We start from the raw sequence: 25171 nt of genomic DNA, 5'->3' as shown, positions 1-25171 counted from the left end.
AAACCACCAAGAAACCAATACTCATTTGAAGTTCTCGGATTTCAGCCAGGATGCACCCCTCCCATAATTTTGCAAGAGCAAGACCCCAACTCTGACTCAGTTATGATCCAATTCTTACCTTATTCATGGTCTTGGCGTTTTGCTTAGCGAGCACTTGTTCCATGGCATCCATCGTGATGGAATACTTGAGCTTGTCAGGGTGCTGGCGATACTTCTTCTCACTGAGAATGTCTGTGGCTTTTTTGGCCTTTTCTACATCCAGTGACTGAATTGGTATCCAGCCAACTCCTCTCAGCCAGTTATTAAAGTCTGCTTTGTACACATTCTTTTAAAAAACAAACAAGGAAAAACACAGTGAGGCAACGAAACATAGGATGCCCATATACATAAGAACAAATTTTGAGTGGTAAATATAAAAATCTGACAAAAATATGGCCCAGCTCTGCACAATCTTGAATAGACACCATTCCTATTTAATCATACTTTACAGCATGGCTTTTAGAACAGATAAAGGTACAAAACTACTGTGAAAATAAAGTTTTTTCCTGAACTGCAATGTTAGAAGTAACAGGAAGAATATCAGAGTCTGAGCAAAAGACTGTATAGTTTCATAGCATGTGTATACAGGGCAAAATCTGTCTTCAAGTATCACATTTTTCTCCTTGCAAACCTCCTGAGTCAGAGAGCCCAGCAAGCTCAGCCAACTCAGCAAGGCTGGGTAGAAATGCAATGGGGAAGCATTGCATTCTTGTCTGTTATTGACAACATGTTCAATCTGATTGTTAACGCTTTGGGGAGTTAAACATCTGTCAGAGGACTATTCAATAATGAAGATTAAACTAAATGCTTTCTGGATAAACAAGCAGACTCTAAACTTATACTAGGGAAAAAAATGGAAATGAGTCACAGAACCTAATGGAAACTACCAAGCTTTTTTTGAGCACATCTAATGCATGGCATATGCATCTGTTGGAGGATAAAGGTAGGAAGGAAAAGTGAACAAAATATATAAATGTCAAATCCTGAGGTATAATACAAAAACATATAATGTATATTTTTGGTAAACTTAAAATAAGATATAGTCAGAATTTAGACTCTGTAAAATCTTTGACAATACAAATGATTGTCACAGTAATGACACACTGCAATTACAAATCCATCTACAAAAATACATGAATAACAAAACATATCTATTTTCTTCAAATTAGCCAAATATGTAGAGACAGAGAGAGAGTTGTTACTTGCCCAGTAAGTTCCCTACAACTTGCCAGCTACAGATAGTCTTTGGAAAACACAGGGTTCCAAACCAGACATTTACCCCTCAGTCTACTCTCAATCCAATACAGTTCAGTTTTTAGCCTTAAAAGGTTAACAGTGTAACACAGTCATTACAAGAAGCAAAAAAAAAAGAGCTGATTAATCTTTACATACGTCACTCTGAAGCTGCATCACATTTCTTGACAGCTCCAGATTCACCGAATCAGGCAAGAGCGTGTAATTGTGAATTGGCTGCTTATAGCCAGCGTTTGTAACCACTTCCTGGGCTTTCTTGGCAGCTGTCACACTGAACATATCCAAAGGAGTGTGATACTTGGTCTTGGTGACTTCGTAATCCTTCTTGTATTCACGGTCTGATTGCATTTTGGCCACATTCATGTAATGAACAAGTTTAGGATCATCCTGCAGGCTACGGTATCCAACCTGTTTACCTTTATCTTTCTCATATGATTCCTTGTACTTGTACTAGAGACAAAGGAAAAGAAAGCCTTACCCACTTCAGAAAAAGAAACCATGTTTGTGACAATTTCAACTCAGTATTAAATTTATAAATTGTTTTTCACACAGCACAGGATTATTTAGGTCAAAAAAAGAAGAGGACTGCTGGAATTCTCAGCTTATCTTGACCCCTGGTACAGAACTAGACTTGCAGTTACAGGCCCTCCTTGACCATTGCCTCTGCCATAGTGTATTTTATTGCCAGGGACTTCTAGCTCCCAGGAACACTCATCTTTTAATTAAAAGACCACCATAATATTATTTAAAAGCCTGGCTACCAAACAATTAGATATCCCAATACTCAGCTATTGGAGGGTGGCATGTTTAAGTGGGAAATGGAAGTAATTTGCAGCCTTTTGCTAAAAAGGTGGCTGGTGGCCACTTGAAGCACATAAAACAGCCCCAGCTCACCAGCACTCACACACGACACCATGCATTTCCAAAGAAACAGGAGGTTTTGGTGGTTCATGTAAACATCTGAATTCACTTGTTATTTCACAGTGTCATCAGAGTTTCAATTCTCAGTCAAGTGACTCTATACCATGATATGTGCATAACATACAAAGCATGTGTTGGGGAAAGCTGTAATGCAGTTAATGTATGTATTTTGTTCTATACTTACATCACTTGCAATATTTCTAGAAGCTTTAGCAGCAATAATAGGAATGGCATCTGGTTTCAGATCATATCCTTTGGCAATGGTTTTTTTCCAGTCTGCTTTGTAATTAGCCTGATTGAGAAAAGAAGTATGAGGTCGCTATGTTACCTGTAGTGATTTTAAAAGTTGTTTAAGCTCATATTTTTCTTACAGGAAAAAATATTTGATTTAGTCTGTACAATTGCTAGGGAATATGCTAACCTGTACACAAATTACAGTTAGATTGTGCTAAACAAATCTACCTTCAAGACAATCAGTTTAATTACTGTAGCTGAATCATTAATTCTCTAAGTTTGGGGGGTTTCTGCAATTTTTATGCACAACAACTGTATCAGTGGCAATTTTGCCCTTCTTAAGCAAAACCTTTTCTCATTTGACTGAATGTTCAGAAATTTTTTTCTGATAGTTTCAAAATAACTTCTGGTCTTAAGAAACTGAAGAAAGCAATCTGACTGACTGCTAGTAAGCAGTTAATGCCTGGACAGACTAGCAGTATTTCACAACTATTAAAGGAGATATCAGCTTTTATCTTAGCTCCTGGAGGCCTGATAATGCCACCAAAAACGTTAATATCATGAAGGCAATAAAACTGATACTATCAGTGGAGATCATTACAGTGTTGGATGGAAAACAGGCAGATTAGTAGCTGAATGGCAGAAAAAGGCATTACTTTCCACTGGATCAGTTTGTTTCCTTTGAGAGCCCAGAAGCAGGAAGCAGCATACAGAGAATTTGTACTGCTTACCTATGCAATGTGGTTTTTATAAAAGTAGATGATATAACTATCCAAACCTATAGGAATCTGAATAATAAGCCATGCTGGGTTTCTCATTCAGGCTGTCCAAGTAGCCTGGTGATAAAGCACTGAAATGTGTTTATGTTCATGAGTGCTTGGTTTAAAATTTTGCTTAAGTGCAAAACTCACTGACTTCTAGAAGTAAAAGTTTAGCTGAATTCAGAGCTTGGTCATCCCTATATTCAACATGAGATCATGAATAAATAAAAGGATTTCTTTCTATTAAATAGAAGACAAACAAAAATATTCTGCAATGAATTATTGGTTATATGCTCACATCACTCAAATTGAAGGCGTTGACCCTGGCTTGAATAAACTGAGGAACATCAGGATCCAGGGTGTATTTGTGTTTCACTTTTTCACCCTCTTGCTTATATGTTACCTGCATGGAAAAATACACAAATACCAGTTGACAAGTAGTAGTGTAAACACGTAGAGACAATGCAACAATGCTTAATTCTTACCAACAAATTGCAGTTTCACAGTTTTTAAAATTGAAATGTGTTTTAGATAGCATATCAGACAGTAATATATAAATCATAAACATGGTTTTGAAAACCCCAAGTCACTGCATCACATTAATAATGAAAAAGTTCTTACATCGCTCAGTTGCTTGGTGTTGTGCTGAGCTAAGACCATTGGTATTGAATCTGGTATGCTTGTAAATTTGATGGTGTCGGGATGCTGACGGTATTTCTTCTCATTTAACGCCTCTCCAGCTTTTTTAGCTTTTTCAACATCCAGAGAACCAAGAGGGCTCCATCCAATACCCTTGAACCAGCTGTTATAGTCTTGTTTGTATGCATTCTGAAAGAAAGACAACATAGATGAAGAGTTTCCCACAGAACTGTAATAATTCTGTTAAAAACAATAATCACACAGCCTGGCTACTGCCTTCTACACTAGCAGAAAAAAATTACAAATTCTTGAAGGGAACAACAGATATTTTTTATCTGTGATCTCACAAGGAAGGAAATGAGCTACTGTATTTTCAATTCATGATTCATTTCTTATAAAATGCAAATTTATTTTTAAATAAATATGCCAACATCAAAATCCTTATGAGTCGAACTCACATGGAATTTGGTATTTCTAAACACCATCACTGATACAACTTCAAACCATCTTTCACAGGTTAAACAGACCATTCCCATAGAGTAACGGCAATTTCCATTGAATATAAACTCATGTTTAATTATTCACAGCGTATAGGAAAACACTCATGACACTGCAATCATTAAAATACTTACATCACTCTGAATTTGCATCATGTTCTTTGCAAGCTCAACATCCATGGCATCTGGCAGGTAAGTGTAGTGATGGATCAGATTTTTGTAGTGGGCATTAGAAGCCACATCCTGAGACTGTTTGGCAGCCTGTATACTGTACATGTCAGGAGGTGTGTGGTAGTTAGTCTTGGTCTTCTCATAGTCTTTCTTGTACTCACGCTCAGACTGAATCTTTGCTACATTCATGTAGTGGACAAGCTTAGGGTCATCTTGCAGACTTCTGAAACCAACCTGTTTTCCTTTAGCCTTCTCATATGCTTCTTTATATTTATACTAGAAACAGAGAAAAGACATCAAATGTACTGTGGCCTGGCTATCGATGTCCACGCTAAGGAAAATAAAAGCTTTCAGAACACTCTTCAGAAAAAGCAGCTGCAAGCAATTCAGCATGCCCAGCTTTTCTTGCTCCACCATCTAAACCTGTACACAACAGGGTACACCCACCACAATAAGACTGATAAACATTAGCTTTTCTTGTAAGGGAGGGAAAACATTTCTAAAGCATCAGCCAAAGATCCTTCTCAGAGCTATGTTAGGTCACATAGAAGTCAGAGAGGGAGATGATTCAAGACAGCCAGCATGGCTTCAACAAGGGCAAGTCCTGCCTGACCAATCTAGTGCCTCTCTACAATAGAGTGACTACATCAGTGGACCAGAAGAGCTATGGATGTCATCTGTCTGGATTTCTGCAAGACCTTTGACATGGTCCCCTACAACATCCCTCTCTCTAAGTGGAACAAACACAGGTTTGATGGGTGGATTGTTGGGGGGGATAAAGAATTGGCTTGATGGTTGCATCCTGAGGGTGTGTCCACAGCTTGGTGTCCAGATGGAGAGGGGTGATGAGTGGTGTCCCAGGGATCCATACTGGGAAGAGTGCTGTTTAATATCTTCATCAATGACACAGACAGTGGGATCAAGTGCACCCTCAGCAAGTCTGCAGATGACATGAAGCCGAGTGGTGCAGTTGACACCTCAGAGGAACAGGACAACATCCAGAGGGACCTGGACAAGCCAGAGAGGTGGGACCATGCAAACCTCATGACGTTCAACAAGGCCAAGTGCAAGGTCCTGCACTTGGGTTGGGAAAATCCTTGCTACTAATACAAGGTGGGGGATAATGTGATGGAGAACAGCCCTGTGGAAAAGGACTTGGGGGTACTGATGGACAAAAATGTGGACAGGAGCCAACAATGGCCAATTGCATTCTGGGCTGCATCACCAGAAGTGTGGCCAGCAGATTGAGAGAGGGGATTCTGCCCCTCTGCTCTGCTGAGACACCCCACTGCAGTGCCGTGTCCAGCTCTGGAGCCCTCAGCACAAGAAGGACATGGAGCTGTTGGAGCGAGTCTAGAGGAGGCCAGAAGTTTGATATGAGGGCTGGACCAAGAACTACTGATTTCATTTCTCTTATGAAAAGTGGGTCAAGAAACAGTACAATAGCATTTGCCTATCTAAAGCAAACAAGGTGAGCATAAAATAAGTTGTACACAAACTAAGCCTTTGGGAAAGACCAAGAATCTCTTCCTAGAGATTCTCTTTCTCACTAGAGTAATATGGACTCTAGTGAGACTTGTGCAACATACGAGATCTACCACATGCCTGTAATGCTCAACTTTTTTACTAAAGGTCTAAGAAAAGTATATATGGGATAGATACTTACATCACTAGCAATGTTCCTTGAAGCCTTGGCTCGTGTAATTGGAATAGCATCGAGTGACACATTGTTCCCTTTAGCTATTAAGTCATGGTAGCCTTGTTTATAATATGCCTGAAAAAGAAAATCTGCATTATTCTAGAGAACCTAGTTAGCACACAAAATGATGCAAGTCAAAGTTAATCCTAAACTGCTCCAGGCAATTCTTTAGAAGCAGATGCAGTGGGGAATCATATACCACTATCAGTCTTCCTTTCTGAGAATGGATTTATCTATTAATTAAATTATTACATGTTCAAATGGTATCTGGTGCAAAGTCAAATGACATGTAGAATGAGAAAATCCAGTACCACAGGTTGATTCTACCGAACTGCATGTCAGAGAAAGGAATCCGCTGTATGAGTGGATCTGTAACATACTACACAAAAAGTCATTAGCAATGTGTACAACGTGTTGTAAAGAAGTCACTTACATCACTGACATTAGCTGCATTGTATCTTGCTTGGATAAACTGTGGGACATCTGGGGTAAGAGTATATTTATGCTTAACTTCCTCTCCAGAAGATCTGTACAGTTTCTGTAAAATACGTGATAGAGAAATAAATCGTTCTTTCCTTGCATAGCTCACTGTGAATTAACTGCAGGTTTATGATAGGTTTTGCAAATAAACTGGCATTGCCACCTATCTCATAAGATTGAAGATGCACTTTTCATCCAGAGTTGCTGACCTTACAGATAGAAGGAACAGACTCTAAAACTCTATGCAGTCTTTACCCAATAAAATTAAGCCCTTAATGAACATAAAAAGCAATTTCTGAAAGAGTGGGACAATAAGGCATGGAAGGAGAGTGCAAAATAAAACAAAGCCTGCTGGTTTATAATGGTGTTGCTTGAATTACAGAACGCTTGATTAATCATATTAATTCTTGTAGGTGGTACAACACCAATAAACAACTTGAAAATGTCACATTTCTTAAATCACATATATTTCAAATATACTTTAAAAATAAATGGACAGAATCAACTGCTGTGAACTGAAGGAAGCATCTGATTTCCATAGAGATTTCTCAGGCAAAATCGGTGCACAAAACAATGACAACACAGAGAAACACTTTCAGGCTAACAGTACTTTAAAAAATTTTAAAGGTAATGCTCAATTCTTACTACAGCACCCATTTCTTTCTCTACTTACATCATTGAGTTGAACTGAATTCTGTTTGGCTTGGACCATTACTGGAGAGTCCACCACACTTGTGAATTTAATGGTGTCTGGATGCTGACGATATTTCTTTTCATTCAAGGCATCTCCAGCTTTTTTAGCTTTTTCTACATCAAGTGAGCCAATGGGGATCCAGCCGATGCCTTTCATCCAGTTGTTATAATCTGCTTTGTATGCATTCTAATAAAGGAGTGAAAACAGTGTTTTAAATGTTAGGAATCAGGAAAAGCAACTTGCCTGATTCTTCACAGTTTTTCTTTGAGGCATCTCAAAAAGAAATCTGTTCACATGAGGTTTTACTTACATCACTCTGAATCTCCATCATATTTTTTGTCAGCTCCACATTCATTGCATCTGGTAAATACGTATAGTGGTGTAGGAGGTTCTTGTAATTAGCATTGCTGGCAATCTCTTGAGCCTTCTTGGCACCAACAACATTAACCATATCCATTGGAATGTTGTACCTAGTTTTTGAATTCTCATAGTCTTTCTTGTACTCTCGCTCAGACTGCATCTTGGCTACCTTCATGTAATGAACGAGTTTAGGATCATCTTGGAGGCTCTTGAAGCCAACAAGTTTGCCCTTGGCAAGTTCATACGCTTTTTTATAGTTAACCTGTTAGAATATAACAGAACGTGGAAAATATCATCTTCAATGTTTATACTTAGCAATAAGTAAATTAAAAGCAAAGGTTAAACTTTGTTTTCTACAAAGAGTATCCCTCACATTTAAGCCATTGACCACACATCTCAATAAAACCAGACATGTATCTCTCTACAATCCACTGCTACACAAAACAGTTAGTTAGCTTTCAAAGAGCTATGATCTCACTTTACTTAGCATAATAGGGAGATGAGTCTTAAAATACTACAGGACTTCTGTAAGGCCATCCCCAAGAGTCTACTCAAAACTCACTAATGTCCTAGAGCCTTTCATCTCATTTATGATCAGGCCTATAATTAAGGATGGAGAGAAATCAGGGGTCCATTTCTCATGGAGCTGTCACTACTGACATACTCCTCATGATTCTCCTCCATAATGAAGTGCAAGATAGCCTATTTGCTCACAGAGAATTTCATCATGAAAAGCCTTTTCTAAATGTGATTAAACAAATACTTTAGTGAAGCAATGAAACACCAATAAAGATATAATGGTGTGAAATACATCCAACAACATGCTCAAAAAAGGCAATAAGTTATCCTTCAGATAACCTTAATAAGCATAATTGCAAACAATAAGTTAACTCTTTTGAATGAAACAGTTCCTTTAGGAAGGATGTACTTACATCACTGGCAGCCTGCCTAGCAGCCTTGGCAGCTCGGATAGGAATAGCATCGCTTTTTAGATCATATCCTCTTGATTTTAATTCTTCCAATCCTGTTTTGTAATAGTTCTAGAAGAAAAGGTGAATTTGGAATGAACAGTTTCTAGCTAACAGAAACTATGTATTATAAGTTGAACCAAGAGCTCCAGATTCAAAACATACTCACATCACTAATGTTGTAGGCATTAACTCTAGCCTGTATAAACTGGGGCACGTCTGGAGGGAGGTGGTACTTGTGAATAATTTCTTCACCTTTGGATTTATACATTATCTGCAAAGAGAAATAAAGACATCTAGCAGCCCAATACTTATACATTGTGAATGCTTAATAATGCTGAGTGGCACAGCTTAAAGATCTCACATTACCTCACTCACAGAGATGGAGATGAAATACTACTAGTTCTTTCCAAGTGAAGGGCATAAACTTACTGTTGTAACTCATTCAAAAATATGTGAAGAACAATGGACATGAACAAACCACGCACAAAACCTCGACAGGCACAGCCCCTCAAAAAACTACAAACACCTGGCTTCCAGGTGATCACCCACTGGAACAGAACTGTGAATGTCTTTGTGCTTCTGTGTGTCTGTACGTGCACGCATTCACCTACACACCCATTTCAGGAGTTCTCCCAAAACTGTATGATGAAGTGGTGGTCACAGTGCAGAACTTGATAATATCAGAGCGTAGTGACATGTTTTCTAAGTTAACTTACATCACTCAGCTGTTTGCTATTGATCTCAGCTTGCTTCTGTACTGGAGAGTCAGTCACTTGAGTAAATTTGGTTTGATCAGGATGCTTTTTGTAGGTGTGCTGAAGTAGAAGATAAATATATTTGCAGATATTGTAGATAAGCAAAATTCTTTTACAAGCCATGTCAATGTAACATTACTTGGGATAGTCAGCAGTTAGGGCGTACATGCAGATAAGCACTGTCATGCACAATGGTTCTTATCAGAGAGCAAACAAGTCTTTACAAATATTTAAAAAGTATTAAGTAAAAGATTTTCAAAATAGATATAAATATTATATATCATTAATATATTAATATATTTCTCACATACAAATTATATAACATATAACGTATATGCTGTATCAATTATATATTATAGGTATATAAGATATTTCTTATATGTTATATATTCTGTAATTTTACTATTCTATATTTATTATTAAATATTATGACATACATCTAGTATTCATGACAACACATTATACATATTGTAGTATATACATTTTAGTATATTATATACATGTATATATTTTGAAGCACCAATAAAGGAAATAAGATTAGTACTCTTAAAGCACTGCTGACTCTCTCATGTTATTTGTTAAAGATCGTGCTATATCTGACTTGATCACTAGATGTCACAAAAGGCTCTAAAATACAGATGAATATGGGTTTTAAAAGTCACATATGTTAATAAGGTCACGTGCAAAATCATCCAAATCAACAGGAAATACTGAATTTCTACATGCCTCAGAAGCAGATACTGTGTGTGTAATTAGCTACTTGATAATCACTGCTGTCCTTTACTTACATCTTTACACTGATCTAACTTCTTAATAGCCTCGTACTCCTGAGTGATGGTTTGAGGGAAGTAGCACTTTGTCTTTTCCTCCTCGTAATCAGCTTTGTAATTTTTCTAGGAATGAAACCAACTCTCAGTAAGAAACCATTATTGAGCTTCCCCTGAAATCAAAGTGTGATGGTGAAAAGGAATGGTATCACACTTACATCACTCTTCATAGCTTCAACTTTCATGCAGTGTGTATGATGTGGGTCCTCAAAGCTGCCCAAATAGTGTCCTAAGATATTCTTTTGATATGCATCTTTGTATTTTACCTGGAAAAATAATCAAAAGTTTGATAAACAAAAGTAATCCAGAGTGTCAGTTCTGAACAACAGAACAGACATAAAATACATACATCACTAAAATTCTTCAGAACAGTATCAGTCTGGAACTTGGGTGTGTCACAGTAATTCATGCTGGTTCCTTTTGATTGTTCATAGGCTTCTTTGTATAATTTCTGCCAAAGAATGTAATGTCAGATAATGCAGCCAATTTCATTACAACTCACTCACAGCACATTAAAAATGACAAGAGTAAACCAGAAATGATTGCAAAGAAAAGCTTTCCCAGAAGACTGAAAAGAGATGTTACTTTTTCCCCAATTGTTCTTTTAAAAAACCTTTTTTAGTGATTCTAAGGTTTGTAAAGGAAGACAGGAAAGTCTGACTAATGGGTCTTGAACTTCTGACACTGAGAACGATGCCATGTCTTTCCATAGCAATGCAAACAGCAAGAAGAGAGAAACTGAGAAAGCCATTACAGTGAGGAATCAGAATACAGCATGTATGGCTGTGCAAAAGTACCACATATTCTCATTATCAGCATCGGCTGAAGTTCCTTAAAACACTAAGGGAACAACTGTCACCTTGTGATCCATTCTCTACAGGGACCTAAATGAAGTATACAGTAATTAGCTATCCTCATAACATGCCACAGCTATTGTTACACTCTGCCATGGAGAAATGATTCCTTATCTCCATTGCTCTGGTTGGTGGTACCTCATCACAACTATCCACCTATAAAACTAAAAATACTACGAGAAGCCTTGTGCAGAAATAACGTGCTTGGTTTGCTGTATATGACTGAAAATCATCCAGCTGTACTTTGATAATACTTACATCACTCAGCACATTTCCTGCAGTTTTTAATTGTCTCAGCAGTGGGTTCTCTGTAGCAGGAAGCACATTATAATCTGCAATAGCTTTGTTCTTTTCATAGTCTGCTCTGTATTTTATCTTTAAAAAAAATTAAAAGTAAGGTTATAAAATCAGCATTAAAAGTCAAATGTTCATTAACCTCTACTGAACTTTTCAGGAAAATTTCCCCTCTTTAACTTGTGATTCATGATGGCAAGGGACCATGAAGGCACTCAGATCACAGGAGTGCATGGATGCTGAGATGGGAGTTGGGCCCAGAAGATAACTGGGAGATATTCAGTAGATGTCCCCATCTCTGAGCCCCTCTCCAAACATTGTAAGTTTTCAAATATCAGTTGACATCTCAGAACAGTCAGGTTGTTACAATTAATGACAAATTCTGTATTTTAAGGAAAAGTTGGGCCATTGCTGAGATACACTAAGCAAGGATGAATAAATATGAAAATATCAAGCCAAATCCATGTAGCTTAAGTTGGTCTTGATTAAAGGTATTCATTGGTTCCAAGTAAAACTCAGGCACATAACAATCAGAACAAACAATGAAGGAAATTCTACTTCACTGAAAGACAAGTCTTCTTCATGGGTACTACTGTGGAAAAGGATACGAATGGCTAGGAGTTGTACCAAGCTTCCCAGTGGAATGTACTAGAGAATACATCCTTTGCATGTAAGAAATTTGATTTGGTGATGACAAAACAGTTTCAGCACAAACTGGCCTGACTTCAGAACAACACTCAAGCTAAAAGAATGGGAGCACAGCATAACATACCTTACTGACATTATTTGAGACTCGCTTATTAGCTTCATATTCTGGAGTTTCAGTCTGCATGAAGTAGATTTGGTCTTTCATGTTCTCAAAGTCTTCCTGATATTTTCTCTGTTAGGAACACAGACAAATAGTTAACAATGTATCAAATGAACTAACATTATAAAACACCCATCCTGAAGTAGCAGACAAAATTATTCCATATTTTCCACATTAACACAGAGGATAAAGCTGTTAGTTTCAAGATTTTCTGAAGAATGCACTTACCATACTTATATTTTCTGCATTCATTTTTGCAATTGCAACATCGTAGCATGGAGTCTGAGTCCACTTGCCTTTGATCTTGTTTTTATAGTCCTCGTGGTAAACAATCTGCAACACAATTTTAAAAAACATTAATCTCCTAGACACAGCTCACTTTTCACTTGACAGATTAAAAACCTTCTTCTTTAAGTTGCTTCACATTTCACATCTGTCTTACAACCACTTTTCCATTTATTGTCAAAAAGACTTTCAATATGATATGGCCTAAGCTCTGCAGCAGTCAGTTATTTCTCTTAGTATCTTCCCTGACTGAAAAGAAGGAGAAATAGGTGAACTACTAGAAGACAGTTATTAATAAGAAATTCTCTCTGTGACATATCACTAACATTCCTTTAGCTCTGTTTTCTCACTGGTCACATAAAATTGGGACACAATATTGCCCTTTAGTTAAGCCTGAATTTATTGTTATTGCTGGTGAAACCTGCTATAAGCAAGCTCTTACAATGCATAGATTGCCTGGTATATGTGGTTTCTATGAGACTATATTCAAGCACATGGAAATCAAGTACCAACTGTTAAACAGACAGTTCCTGTCTCTCAAATAACCAAACATATTCCTGAGTTCTGACTCGGTGTTTGAAATGGATTTTCAGCCCCAGTTGCATTTCTTATCACAAAAAATACAACTTCTCAAATGCCTTTTTAATTGTTATCACACTGATAAAAAACATACATGCCCAAAAGAACCTTAAAAAGTCTATATTTTATAGTTTTGGAGATACCTGTGTTGTTTATTATTTCATTCATTTCGAAGAAGTATGATGTTGATCTTGCTTTCTGCGTGTCTCAAATTTTTCTTGATGACAGTTTAGTTTTTAAGCTATAGAAGAATAAGGACATCCTCTCTAAATGAAATACTACCTCCTCACACCTCCCCAATGGGTTCACCACAGTATTTTCTTACCGGTTTTGCAACTGTAAGTGAATACTGCAACTCTCTAATCTTAAACAGCAGATAATTTTCAATACACAGCAATAAAATGATGCATGCCCTCTTCATGATAGCTAAATTCTGAACTGAGTTTAAACCCTACTTTCATCTTACAAGATTATGCAATCTAGTTCCAGTTTCTTCAGCAAAAGTTGGTCTTATGCAATTCATTTCACCTCATGCTCTCCTCAGCTGTGTTTTATTCTACATATACCTAAAATTCATTGCCAACAACTGGTGCCAGAGTCTTTGTTAATTATGCCACACACTTACAGAATTTCACATTGAATATTACTTTTTAATTCAGTGTGCAAACGAGGAAACAGGTTGCCAGGTATTTCCACTGATTGATATCCATGAACTGAGGATGCTTGGGATATGCATACATCTGATGGTTTGACACAAAAAGGGAGAAGAGGAAGCAACGTGTGTACAGTAGAAGCAGTAAAGTTTTGCTAGAACTAAACTGACTGACAAGAATAAAGTTTGGCCTTTCACAGACCAGGCAGGATTTTTGCCTGAGACACTTGAGAAAGAAAGGACCTGTCCCTGGCCAGTAAAAAACAAAGGGGTCTTCATATGAGCTCTGGTCTTTTCTTTCATGTTGCCTTTCTTTAGGCACCTTTTTGCCTAACTCCAGAAGTGAGGTTTCCAAAGAAAGAAGAGCACTGTGCTTTACTCACATCACTCAGCTGCCTTGTCACCTTCTTGGCTTGTTCCACATCAGGTGGATCTGGCAGACAAGTAAATTTGGATTTTCGTTCATCATGCCCTTTTTTGTAGACAATCTGAAAAATTGAGAGAAGTAAATATATACAGTAACTACCAACTTAGAGCATCAGAACATTTACTCTTAACTCTGCTAATGCCACCGTTAACAAAAGTCATTCTGTCCACAGCTGCTGCACCATAAACTCTTCTGATGTATTCTGGAGGACTCCTGAGAACTCTCCTGATAAGAGACTTTATTGTCTGTTCCATTACAAAGGTTTTATATCTGGTCAAAGTTCACCATGAGGTCTATGAAGTTACACTGCAACAGTGACCCAACTGCCAATCAGGCTGTGATACTTACATCACTCAGAGCCTTTTGAGCCTGTGCCACCCTTCTGAGCTCTGGACTGTCATTGTATGGATAGAATAATGATTTGTCTCCTTCCCAATCTTCAGTATAGAGTTTCTAAAAAAACACAGAAAAATGCCAGATAATACTCATCATTAATTCATCTCTGATTTGGAATGCTTCTGGCACTTCAGCTACCTAGACCTGTGGTCTCTTTTTTCTTACCTTACTGAACATTGCTGTGTTTTTTATTGCATTCACAAGCTCTGGAGCATCAGGGGGAAGCAGGTACTTGTCCTTATTCTCCTCCCAGTTCTGTTTATATAATACCTGGAAAGAAAGATGAGCAAGTTGGTTACACCATCATTAGAAAAATGTTTACCTTTTAGAGCCACCTGCTCTAAAGATTTTTTCGATGAGGAAGTCTCAAACCCTTGACATCTGAAGACATCAACTGCAAACACATAAGATGGTATTCATACTTGCCTTATCAACTTCTCTATTACTCTCCCTGTGCTTCTAAACCATTCTGTAAACATTGCTTTAGTGCCCTCAGCTAAAAGCTTTATTCATATAACAACTGCATGATCCACTAATGTTCAGAACCCTTCCAGAAAGTCACTACTCACCTTGCTCACTTGTTGGGACACCTTCTTTGCGTGCTCTATATCCCTGGCTTTTTCATCGACGTGGCAAATAGTTCTAGCGACTTCTCCAGCCATGCGGTACTTAACCTAGATCAAGGCACAACATGATGCATTTGTTCTTACAGCCAAAACTGACAGGTTTCATAAAAAGCAGAACGTTGTCATTTGTCAAACATGCAAAACCTGAATTTAATTTAGCTTTTAGGCCTAATTGTTCCTTAAAAATTGAGCCTATGGGAACAAATGGATTTTGTGAATTAACTGAGAAAAAAACCACAGCGTGGAGACAGTTTCCAGAGCTGTGAATCCAAGTGAGAGGTAGTGCCCTTCTGTAATCACAGAGTTTCTAGAAGTACTTCCACTCTCTATAATGAGCTGGAAAGATCCACATGCTACACCATATATCTCAATTTCACAGTCCATTACCATGTAAACACCAGCTCCAGTGCCAGAAACAATAGAGCTACATGACCACGGCAAACCAGCAGCTTGGGCACAAAATCATCCTAATGTGGTTATAGCACTCCCACCTGCCAGCACTAGCACTTGGATTGCTGCGTCACACTGCCTAATATATCACAAGTCAGGAGTGGAGTAGAACTGAAAACACCCTCTTCTTGTGAGCACTGGTTAGATTCGGTGACTACCCTCTCACCTCCCATTCCTAGGGACTCAACTCTCTCTATTTTCTGTGCAAAGAATTAAGAAGCCTTTGCAGGGGGGGTTCAGTTTCCCAGACTGTGAGGTGTATTATTGAAAGGCAGACCAGTGCTGCTTAAAAGAAAGAAGGAAGGATGATGTAGTTTCCAGAACTAGAGGCACTGCATTAATGGGGCAATTGCACCTGGGATCGCTTTCAAAGACAGATCACTTAAGAGAGGGATTCACACAGAGAGCACAACACATCATGGGAAATCCAAGTAAAAAAATATGTAATTTTGCAACATTTGGAGAATCTAAGCATCATTTTCCCAATATATCTTGAGGAACTGACTTTCTATTGCTTTATGAAAACAAAAATGTTTAAACACATTTTAAAAACAAAATTCTAGGGTTGTTTACCCAGTGCACAACTTAACCTCAACAGAAATTCATCAGGCACAGCATTCACAATGACTGCAGGACAGTGTGTGGAACCTTCAAATTCAATGACATGGGCATTGCCATCACCTCCCATGCCTGTAACATCTGATCAGAAACTTTCATACCTCTTTAGACACAATAAAACAGGTTATTATTATAGCTAGAAAGGAACTATCACACCTCCCTTCCTAAAGACCTCAGTTCCAGCATACATCACAGAACTCAGATCTGTCACATACTCAGTATTCCTGGCTCTTGTAATCTAAGTTTCTGCTAAATGTTAAGATTGCCTTATCACAGCATCATCAAAACCCCATCACTTCTTATCTAACATTTAAAATTGTGACTTAATTTGCTTCTTTACACTCAATAAATATTTCTTCTTATGAGAACTGTTACCTACCTCGCTCAGCTGCTCTTGCACTTTCTTGATTCTCCGAATTTCAGGGGTATCAATTGTGGAAGCATAGGGCTTTCCTTTTTCTTTCCTAAATTTTTCTTTGTATTTGTTCTGAAACAAAATAATGACAAATATAATCAAGACATATCCTGAAGATGTACATAGCAATGTATGTAGCAGAAATGCAGATACCAAATACTGATGTATTTATCTGGTTTGTTATCCGGGGCAGATTATTCAATAATACAAACTAGCATTGCTCAATTACATTTCTAGAGTTGCTTATTATTTTAGCCAACTGATTTTCTTCCATCTGATCCAATAGAAAAAATCTATTTCTAATTTTAGCCTAGTTCAGATCACCTCCAATTGATTATATTCCCTTGATAAATGCAGAGTTATTTGTTCCGGTGACCAAAGATATGGAAAATATGTGCGTGAAGGTAGCAGGTGTAGACCTATGATCTTCAATAATCCTTTAACAGTGAACACCAGTAGGTATTACACATGAAAATTTAGGAAAAGGGATCTGATATCATCTGCATCTGTGCAAAGCTGCTGTTTTCCACTTTTCACAGCATCATACAATATTGGTCTTGTCGGCTTAGGTGTCCTGTACCAGGAATTTAGGTTGGTGCCTACTCCTAGATACTGCACACAATGATTTCTCTTTAATAGACAGGCACAGAGAAATGTGCTACTACAAAAAGTACTGAGGCTTGCTATTCAATGGACAAGAGTCCCCTGTTACTGTCCTTCACTCAGATACTCGAGTCAGGTGGTGCAGGAGTCCTGTTAACTGACATCTCTGACCATCTCCAGCCCTCTGCCTCAAGCCACTTTTTGTGCCTAACAATTACCTAATGCCCTTAAGCAGGAAATAGGCAAGAGAGGCACTAATTGAAAGAAGGAAACTTCTTATTTCAGGTAAATAATACTAATACACATCATAAAATAAAGTACATGAGACAAAATAGAATGATGAAGATTTGCAATAACACCTATGAAATATTTTTAAAGTTGGTGTTCTTCAACAAAGAAAAGATGTGGAGCAATTTACCTCACTGAATAGGTCCTTCATTTTATTACTGTGTTGCAGATAAGGTGTCAAAAACTTAGATGGGTCCACTTTTGTCCGTATTGTCTTCTTTCTGACTGGAGGTGCTGCAGCCTCAACAGAAGGTTTCTCATGCTCGACGGTATAGGTGGTTGTTTTAGGACCTGTGAAGTCTGTGCTGTATGTCTCAGTGATCTCAGTGACCACCTGGGGATAAAGAAAAAAATAATTACTTGCTTTATACCTATAAATCACCACTTCATGAGATGCATTTTTCACCTCTCCTATCTAGTAAAAGGATGCTTAGTTCTTATCCAAGAACTACCTGCAAGACAGGAAATCAGTGTCGGTTTTCCTACTGGGATTACCCAGTAATATAGGTGTGTAGGATGCTGTACATCACCCAACCTAAAAAACCCCACAATAAATTAACTGACTGGCTGGCTTCTGTATCAGTCATGTAATTATTCTCCAGAGAAGCTGGAAGTGTGGGGCTCCTGTCGCCTCTGTTCTAAATGTGTAACTTCTACTGCTACCAGGGGAGTCCTCAGGTGGGACCACCAGCTACTAAAACCAAAGTGTAGAAATGTTCTCAGTGCTGAAGTTGTGTTGAAGAAACCCAGTGCACAGGCAGGGCTCCTAACAATGACACTGGAAGCTGTGGAAGCAGGTCAGAGGTGTATAGCCATTCAAAAAGATTATCTCCTCCTTGCAAAAAGAAAGGAATGAACCCAGCAGACAAACAAGATGGAGACTTTGGGATCTTGGAGTAAGTTCATGATGCACCAGCTGACTGAACAAATTTCTAGAATCCACCTTTTCTACCAAGCTGTATTTTCTCATAGCCAGATCACAATCATGGCTGAGGCATAGCTGAGGTATCTACATAATCAATTCGTCAAGCATCCATTGGAAACTAATTAATTTAAATGGTTTATGTACTCGTTTATCAATATATTCATGCTGCAAGCAATAATTATAGTACTAGGATTCTAATTAAATGCATTTAAAAATAATTATTGCAACTTTAAAATGTGCTCTTAAAGTCATCTGAATAAATGTAGCAATTAACTGTAAAAAAAAAGCACCTTAAAAGGCAAATGAATGAAGCTCCAATTTCTGACAGCTACTCACATTAGCATGAGACAGGCCAGAAAATACATCAAGTGTTAAATATTGATAAGTATACAAAACTTAATTTACAAGAGGTTTGTTTACTACACGAACATTAATTGCATTTCACTAATGCCATCCAAAAACTGCCACAATTTTTTCCTCATACAGCTCTTTTCAAAAATACAAGTGTGCATCCAAGTTTTGGCACTGAAAGCACTGGAGAGTTTGAATCAATTGTGCCATTGCTCCCTTTCGAGCCAGTCTGGCTAGAGATTTTAGAACACCTGATGAATGCTGTGGATGAATTAATCTTGAAAACACTCTGATGGCAGTCTTCCTTCAAAAGTGTAGTCCTAGATTACTTGCTCGAGCAGTATTAATCAAATCAGCTTTTATTAAATTAAAAACATAGGAAGACTTAACAGATGCTTTGTTTGGAAGGAGACACACAGCATGAAACATTAAGCTTTTGTTTCCACATAAATCTATGCCATAAAAAGTGTTTCACAGCACACAGCAGAGACTTGGGTATACATTCTAAGCAGAATTTCATATGATGGTAGTAACTCCTTGGTAAGTGGAGTACTTGTTACCTTGACATGAAAAAAATCTGCAAACCATCACTTTTCAGTGAAATCACACACGGTGAAGGGAACAGAACTGATAGATCTAAACTGACTTCAGGCAGAACTACTTATATTTCCCTTCATAACAAGGCTAAATGCAATGTATACATGTGTCTGTAGTTAATATGTACATATCTAATCACATTCATGTCCTCCATAAGCCTTTGCTTCATTATGTCAGCTCCTGCACAAGCAGCTGCTGGGCAGGAGCAAATGGAATGCAGAAAGCCACTAATTTAGCATCATGCATGAATTATATGCATCTACACACCACAGGCAACTCACGGGGACCTTTACCTCATGTGGTTCACCCTCCTCAATAATTGTCTCTTCAATGTAGTACTATAAAAAAGAGAGAGAGAAAAGTCATTTTTAGGCCAGATCAAACAGAATAGCAAATTGTGGCTTCTGTTAAGCTGTTTTAAAAACACACTTCTGATGATATAGGACTGCAGTCCGTAGGTACCTATGTAGTCACCATCCTTGGAAATTACGAGTATCTGTTCATTTTTTGCATTAATGATGACCACCCTAAACGAAGGACTCAACATTCAAAAAACTAGGATTTTCCAAGTGTTTGGTAATACTCTGAAAGGACTAGAGTAGGTTTTTCTGTCTCTAAGTCTACCCTCAGAGTTGTTCGTACCCACAGCTCCTTGAAGGACACCAATAATCACTAGGTGCCAGCTAGACTTGGTACTACTGGTCGCAATTCTGAGCTCAGTAATCCAGTCAATTTTCCACTTATCCATCCCACTTGTCATAAATTTGGTGGTAAGAAGACTATGAGAGACTGTTTCAGAGGTCTTCCTATAGTCAAGGTATGCAACATTCACTGGTTTCCCCCTGTCCATTCCATCAGTAAACTCATTAAAAGCAACAAGTTTGGTCAGCCATGATTTGCCCTTGATAAATCAATGTGTCACTGATCCCCATGACCTTCATGTCTTTCATGTGTTTAGAAATAGCTTCTAAAACTATTTTCTCCATAGCCTTCCCAAGGACTGAAATGAGGTTGACCAGCCTGTAGTTCTCTGGATCTTTCTTGCCTCTCTTGAATATCTATCTTTTTCCAATCTTCATGAACATCCTTGCATCACCATGAGCTTTCAAAGAGGATAGCAGCCTTGCCATGTCATCAGCCTGTGCCCGCAGCAGCCTCTAGTCCTATGGAATTCCCCTAATCAGTTAATCAATCAACTGCATCAATAAATTTATCTTCAGTACTTTCCATAAATCTCATAGGTTGCTTGTGCTCAACCACGGGGTCTTCTGGTAGATACTGAGGTGGTTAAAACCACAAGGGCTGTGCCTATGAAGCTTTCTCGAGCTGCATAAGAAGTTCCCAGAGCACTACGTCTACTCTAAAGTGTCAGACCTGCGAGTGGAGCACAAACCTTCCTCCTGTTGCCAAAAATCGCCATCTTCCTGCCCTCTCCTTCCTGATGTCCACTCTCCATCACCCATTTGAGCAGGGTCTCCAATACCCACTTTGCCATGTGTGGCTCTGCTTCTTGCTGTCTCCACCCCAGGAGAGCAACTTGATCCAATTCATAAACTCCTGGTTTTTCCCAGGGTCTCAGACAGATGACTTTTCGAACAAATATCTCCCATTCTGAAACTCATTCTCCACCACTAATCTCCTCTGATATTACCATAACCACTTTTGGGTCCCAAATAGATGGCACTTTATCCTTATCTCCTCCAGTCAACCTCTCCTCCACCTTCCAAGATGGCGCAAAGCATGCTCACACCTTCCTTCAGCACCCTTAGCGCAACTGAGCGACCTGACCAGAACACATCTCCCACTTGGAGAAGCAACAAGGACTACGTCCCTGCCTGCAGCGCCATGTGGGCTTCCCTCCCCGCTGACAGCTTGCCCTTCCCCACAGCTCCCACCAGAGCCGCCCCAGCAAGCGCAGAGCCTGAGCTATTGCGCCTGAGGCGCCGCCCGGGGCCACGCAGCAAATGGCGGCCGCACAGTCAGCAGCTGTCGCGCGATGGCGCCCTCCCGCCAACCCGCCTCAGCGCTGCGCGAGGCTTCGCCCTCCCGAAGAGGCATGGCCCTCCATCTCCCCTCGCTGCTTAGGGTGCGAAGGAACGCTTAGCGGGATTGCTCCATCCGCTGCAGTAAACAGCGGGTATATTATGCAGGAGGTGCAAAACTTAGCCCGGATTTCCAGAAAGGAGAAAACGCCGCATGTTGTTTTGTCTCTTTGAAAATCGCCTTGGCAATTATTTGCCTGAGGTCACACGCCAAAGCGGCGGGAACAGAAAGCCGTTCGAATCCAGCCCCGAACAAACTCTGATATAAATTCAAGCCCTTTTCCCAGAGTTGTTCCTCCAAGCCAGGCTCACGTAACTAGCCCCAATTTTTCAACCTGCCTCATACATGTCTCTTTTTGGGCAATTTCTGCTCACTGGCCCTACACCACGTTTGGCACACCTTCCACAGAGCCTGCAGTAACTCAGCAGCAAAGGGCTGTCTCGTTCCCTGTGGGCCCTTTTTGCATATTGCAGATGGCTCCAATGCCCAGCACAGGCCAATAACTCCATAGAAACAAAAAACAGTCTTTAAAATGGATTTTATGAATGGTAAGGCTTATTTTCCAAAATAAGTCTAACTAATTCAACTGGAAAACTATTGAACTGGACTTCATTCACTATTTATATAAAGTATTTTACTAAACGTGTAAAGTTGGCGGTCAGGGCTCAATGCTATCACCAACAGCCCACTGAACACGGTGTGGCAATAACAAGTTGCGAGACATCTACATTTGTACTGTCATATTCCTTTCCTCCAACCAGCAGTGAGAAATTTGTTGTAATCACTTATGTATATAATTTCATTTCAGAATAGTATTAATGCTACAAGACCACACTGTTTGCTAGCCTCTTTCAATAGAAAAGTCATTATTCCAATGGCACTTGCTCGTAATAGTAAACTGTAGTTTCCCCAGTTCCTGGGGATTCATTTAATCAAATTGCTGAGACTAAATAATAAGGCATATAACTATGAGTGTAAAAGTCTTATTGGTAAATTAATCCCTGACGCAACTCCTTGGCCATCTACAGGTTTTGATCTACCTCTATCTTTGCAGCTCCTGAGGCTCAGTTTGTTCACGGTACTGTGGTGGTATAAAACTCCTGCATTTCTCCATTGCAGTAGGCACAGAGGAGCAGATAGAAAGTGGCTCCCAAAGTTATCCTCTCTAGCATGGATTGGATGACAGAGGGCAAGCCAGGAAGGAAAAGAGATGGCCCACTGCATCTATAATTACACAGAAGAGTAATCTCAAAACCTCGCGACGGGGGTGAGGGATGGTTACAATCCTTATTTAAACAGAGAAACTATAACACGACCCAGACAGATTTTGCTCCACTGCATAACTATTTGTTGTTGTTTTTTTACTGATCAAACCACTTAATAGATATCGATGCATACTCTAATCTTCAGAGGGCAAAGAGCAAGCAATCATCTATGCTCAGGAGCAACATCTCATTGAAGTGATTAATACATTCATTCACAAGGCAGGAAACAAATATTTCTTCTTTCAGATTTTCTTCTTACCTCCACAACTTCTTCATATTCTTCTTCCTCCATTTTGAGGGTATTCTTCTGTCTCTCCCCCACTCACTGGTCATGCAGCAAACAGAAGTGTGAATGCACAGTGTTAGCCAAAGACTGAAAGTGCTATGAAAAGCTATAGTCAAGTTTATAAAGCACCTGGCTCACAGTAACTAGTCAGATTAATACAATGATGTTGGCTAATCAGTGAAGAACCCTGAAAGTCAGTGAGAGCTAAAGTTGGGGTCTGGCACTGCTTCGTTGCTGATTTATGGAAAAGAATTGGATTAAGTTTCAAACATACTAATATAAATTCTCATTTTGGACAAATATTTTACTAGCTGTAACTTCAATACTGGATTTCAGTGAATATAAAACTTAAGAAAATTACTGGGGGAGATTGAAATATGATTTGATTTTTTTTTCAGGACAACAAAATTATTTGAAGAATTTCTCTTTTCTCTATGAGTATTCTCTACTACTTCATCACATTGTTCAAAGCTCCTGTTTGAATGGGAGCTTTACCCATATATTTTTGCTATACTCATTCACAAGTAAAAGTATACTGTAAAAAAAAAAAAGACTGTAAATTTTTAAGTGACCTTAGATTAATGAGGCAATTTCTTTCTTCCCAGCATTAGCCTATACAGGTACTCTGGGTTTGTTATTTTTTTCAGTTCTTGTGGCTTTTTTCTTTATATATCTTCAGACCTGGAAAGTAGGAAAATCCATAACAGTTGGCTATATTACAAAGTAATAAGAAAATATGACTGTCAAAAACCTTTAAATGAATTAACACAATGATTTTGCTATGAGGCAAAGCTACAATTTTCCACCAGCGAGTACAGCCCTGTTTCTAATGTTGGTAGGGGATGAGGCTTTGGAACAGCTGTTCCTGAGTCCAAAGATATTTGCCGTGAAAGCTAATACTGCCAAATGACGGGGTGGTTTTGTGTAGCTGGCTAAACTGCAATTCCTTCTGAGGCAAGTGAAGTCTAGTAATGCAGGTTAAATATAGGAACACAGAATACTGTCCCTTTTTAGTTCTAGTGTTGAGAAAAATTACCAAAAAACAAGAGAAAAAAATCATCTAGTTGTTAAACCTGAATGATAGCTACGGAAATAAATTAGAAATAACTCAATAAGTGACATGTCTTGGGGAAAGTAGGCCAAAGCTTATGAAGAAACCCAAGAAATAGGGACTGCATGTAAGGGTATGAGCTGTACAAACTGTCACTGCATTAACCCTCAGCACTGCTTCCAAAGCACAGGGCCAGGTCCTGTTCTCTTACTGCAACTTGCCTCTAGTCAGCCAGACAAAAAGTCTGATTTACATGGACAAGACACAACTATTACTCGCCAAAAAACCCCTACAGAATCAGGAAACATCTGAAGATCCCATGCTAAGGAAAAGAAATTAAATGGGAATAAAACGTTCTTACCAGCAGCATCCAGTAAATATCCTTAGGAGCAAAGCCTCTCCAGTCTTCCCTCCTGACCAGCACTGGGTGAGAACAAGCTTGGTGCTTCGCCTCCTAATTACGCATGTGGCCAGCACAGCCAATCTGGCTCCAGCCCGCTCGAGTTTCAGCCCTAAATATACTTGGTGACCCCGGAGGAGGCCACCTGTTCTCTGCAACATGAAGGAAAAGGGAGCTTGGGCATTTCTGTGCTCCTGAGGAAACCCAAAACACACCAGAGCTTGACTGAACTTCACCAGCTCTCTGCTGAAATGGGGTGCTAGGGAAGTCCAAGGAAGAACTCAAATGGTAAAAACCACTTTTGCACATATTCTTCTTGTGAAAGTGATATTAATAATGAATTCACATTGTCAGAGACACTTTAATTCCTACATTGTATCTGAGCTAAAACTACCCAAATTCAAGAATCTTTCAACACCAGAGAAAGAATCCGGACTTGGAACTGAATTTTTAGTGCAAGTCTGCCTTTAATTTCATCCTTATACTTAAGTGTTAAAGTATAAGGATGAAATTAAAAGCACCTGAAGTGTTTTATCAACTTAACTTGATGCAAATCACATGCCAATAGTTTGATCATTTCTTATGAAATGTGATAAAGCTGAACACATGGACCCAAGAACACACAAAAACTGCCTACTCTCAAGGAGGAACTTGCA

The 25171-nt window shown here is 38.9% G+C and overlaps 1 protein-coding gene across 13 annotated transcripts in view; it reads right to left on the bottom strand.

The window, feature by feature from the left end:
* NEB (nebulin) overlaps positions 1–24545 on the bottom strand; it is a 117020-nt gene extending 92475 nt beyond the window's left edge. For all 13 annotated transcript variants that reach the window (XM_084264247.1, XM_084264242.1, XM_084264252.1 and 10 more), the window contains exons 1-29: positions 24477–24545; positions 23637–23745; positions 23038–23103; positions 19764–19808; positions 17728–17931; positions 16671–16778; positions 15167–15271; positions 14763–14867; positions 14550–14654; positions 14158–14262; positions 12487–12591; positions 12223–12330; positions 11415–11531; positions 10652–10753; positions 10461–10568; positions 10264–10368; positions 9437–9535; positions 8887–8991; positions 8682–8789; positions 7700–8011; positions 7369–7575; positions 6649–6753; positions 6183–6290; positions 4481–4792; positions 3831–4037; positions 3508–3612; positions 2399–2506; positions 1432–1743; positions 119–325 (exon numbers count right to left, since the gene is read on the bottom strand). In XM_084264247.1, coding sequence (XP_084120373.1) covers positions 119–325; positions 1432–1743; positions 2399–2506; positions 3508–3612; positions 3831–4037; positions 4481–4792; positions 6183–6290; positions 6649–6753; positions 7369–7575; positions 7700–8011; positions 8682–8789; positions 8887–8991; positions 9437–9535; positions 10264–10368; positions 10461–10568; positions 10652–10753; positions 11415–11531; positions 12223–12330; positions 12487–12591; positions 14158–14262; positions 14550–14654; positions 14763–14867; positions 15167–15271; positions 16671–16778; positions 17728–17931; positions 19764–19808; positions 23038–23070 — 3750 coding nt within the window. In that variant the 5' untranslated portion in view covers positions 23071–23103; positions 23637–23745; positions 24477–24545. The remainder of the gene's footprint in view (positions 1–118; positions 326–1431; positions 1744–2398; positions 2507–3507; positions 3613–3830; positions 4038–4480; positions 4793–6182; positions 6291–6648; positions 6754–7368; positions 7576–7699; positions 8012–8681; positions 8790–8886; positions 8992–9436; positions 9536–10263; positions 10369–10460; positions 10569–10651; positions 10754–11414; positions 11532–12222; positions 12331–12486; positions 12592–14157; positions 14263–14549; positions 14655–14762; positions 14868–15166; positions 15272–16670; positions 16779–17727; positions 17932–19763; positions 19809–23037; positions 23104–23636; positions 23746–24476) is intronic.
* Positions 24546–25171: the final 626 nt, after the last annotated feature.

Source organism: Gallinula chloropus, assembly GCF_964237585.1.
Source record: "Gallinula chloropus genome assembly, chromosome: 5".
Lineage (NCBI taxonomy): Eukaryota > Metazoa > Chordata > Aves > Gruiformes > Rallidae > Gallinula > Gallinula chloropus.
This window is presented reverse-complemented; position numbering and strand designations above follow the sequence as displayed.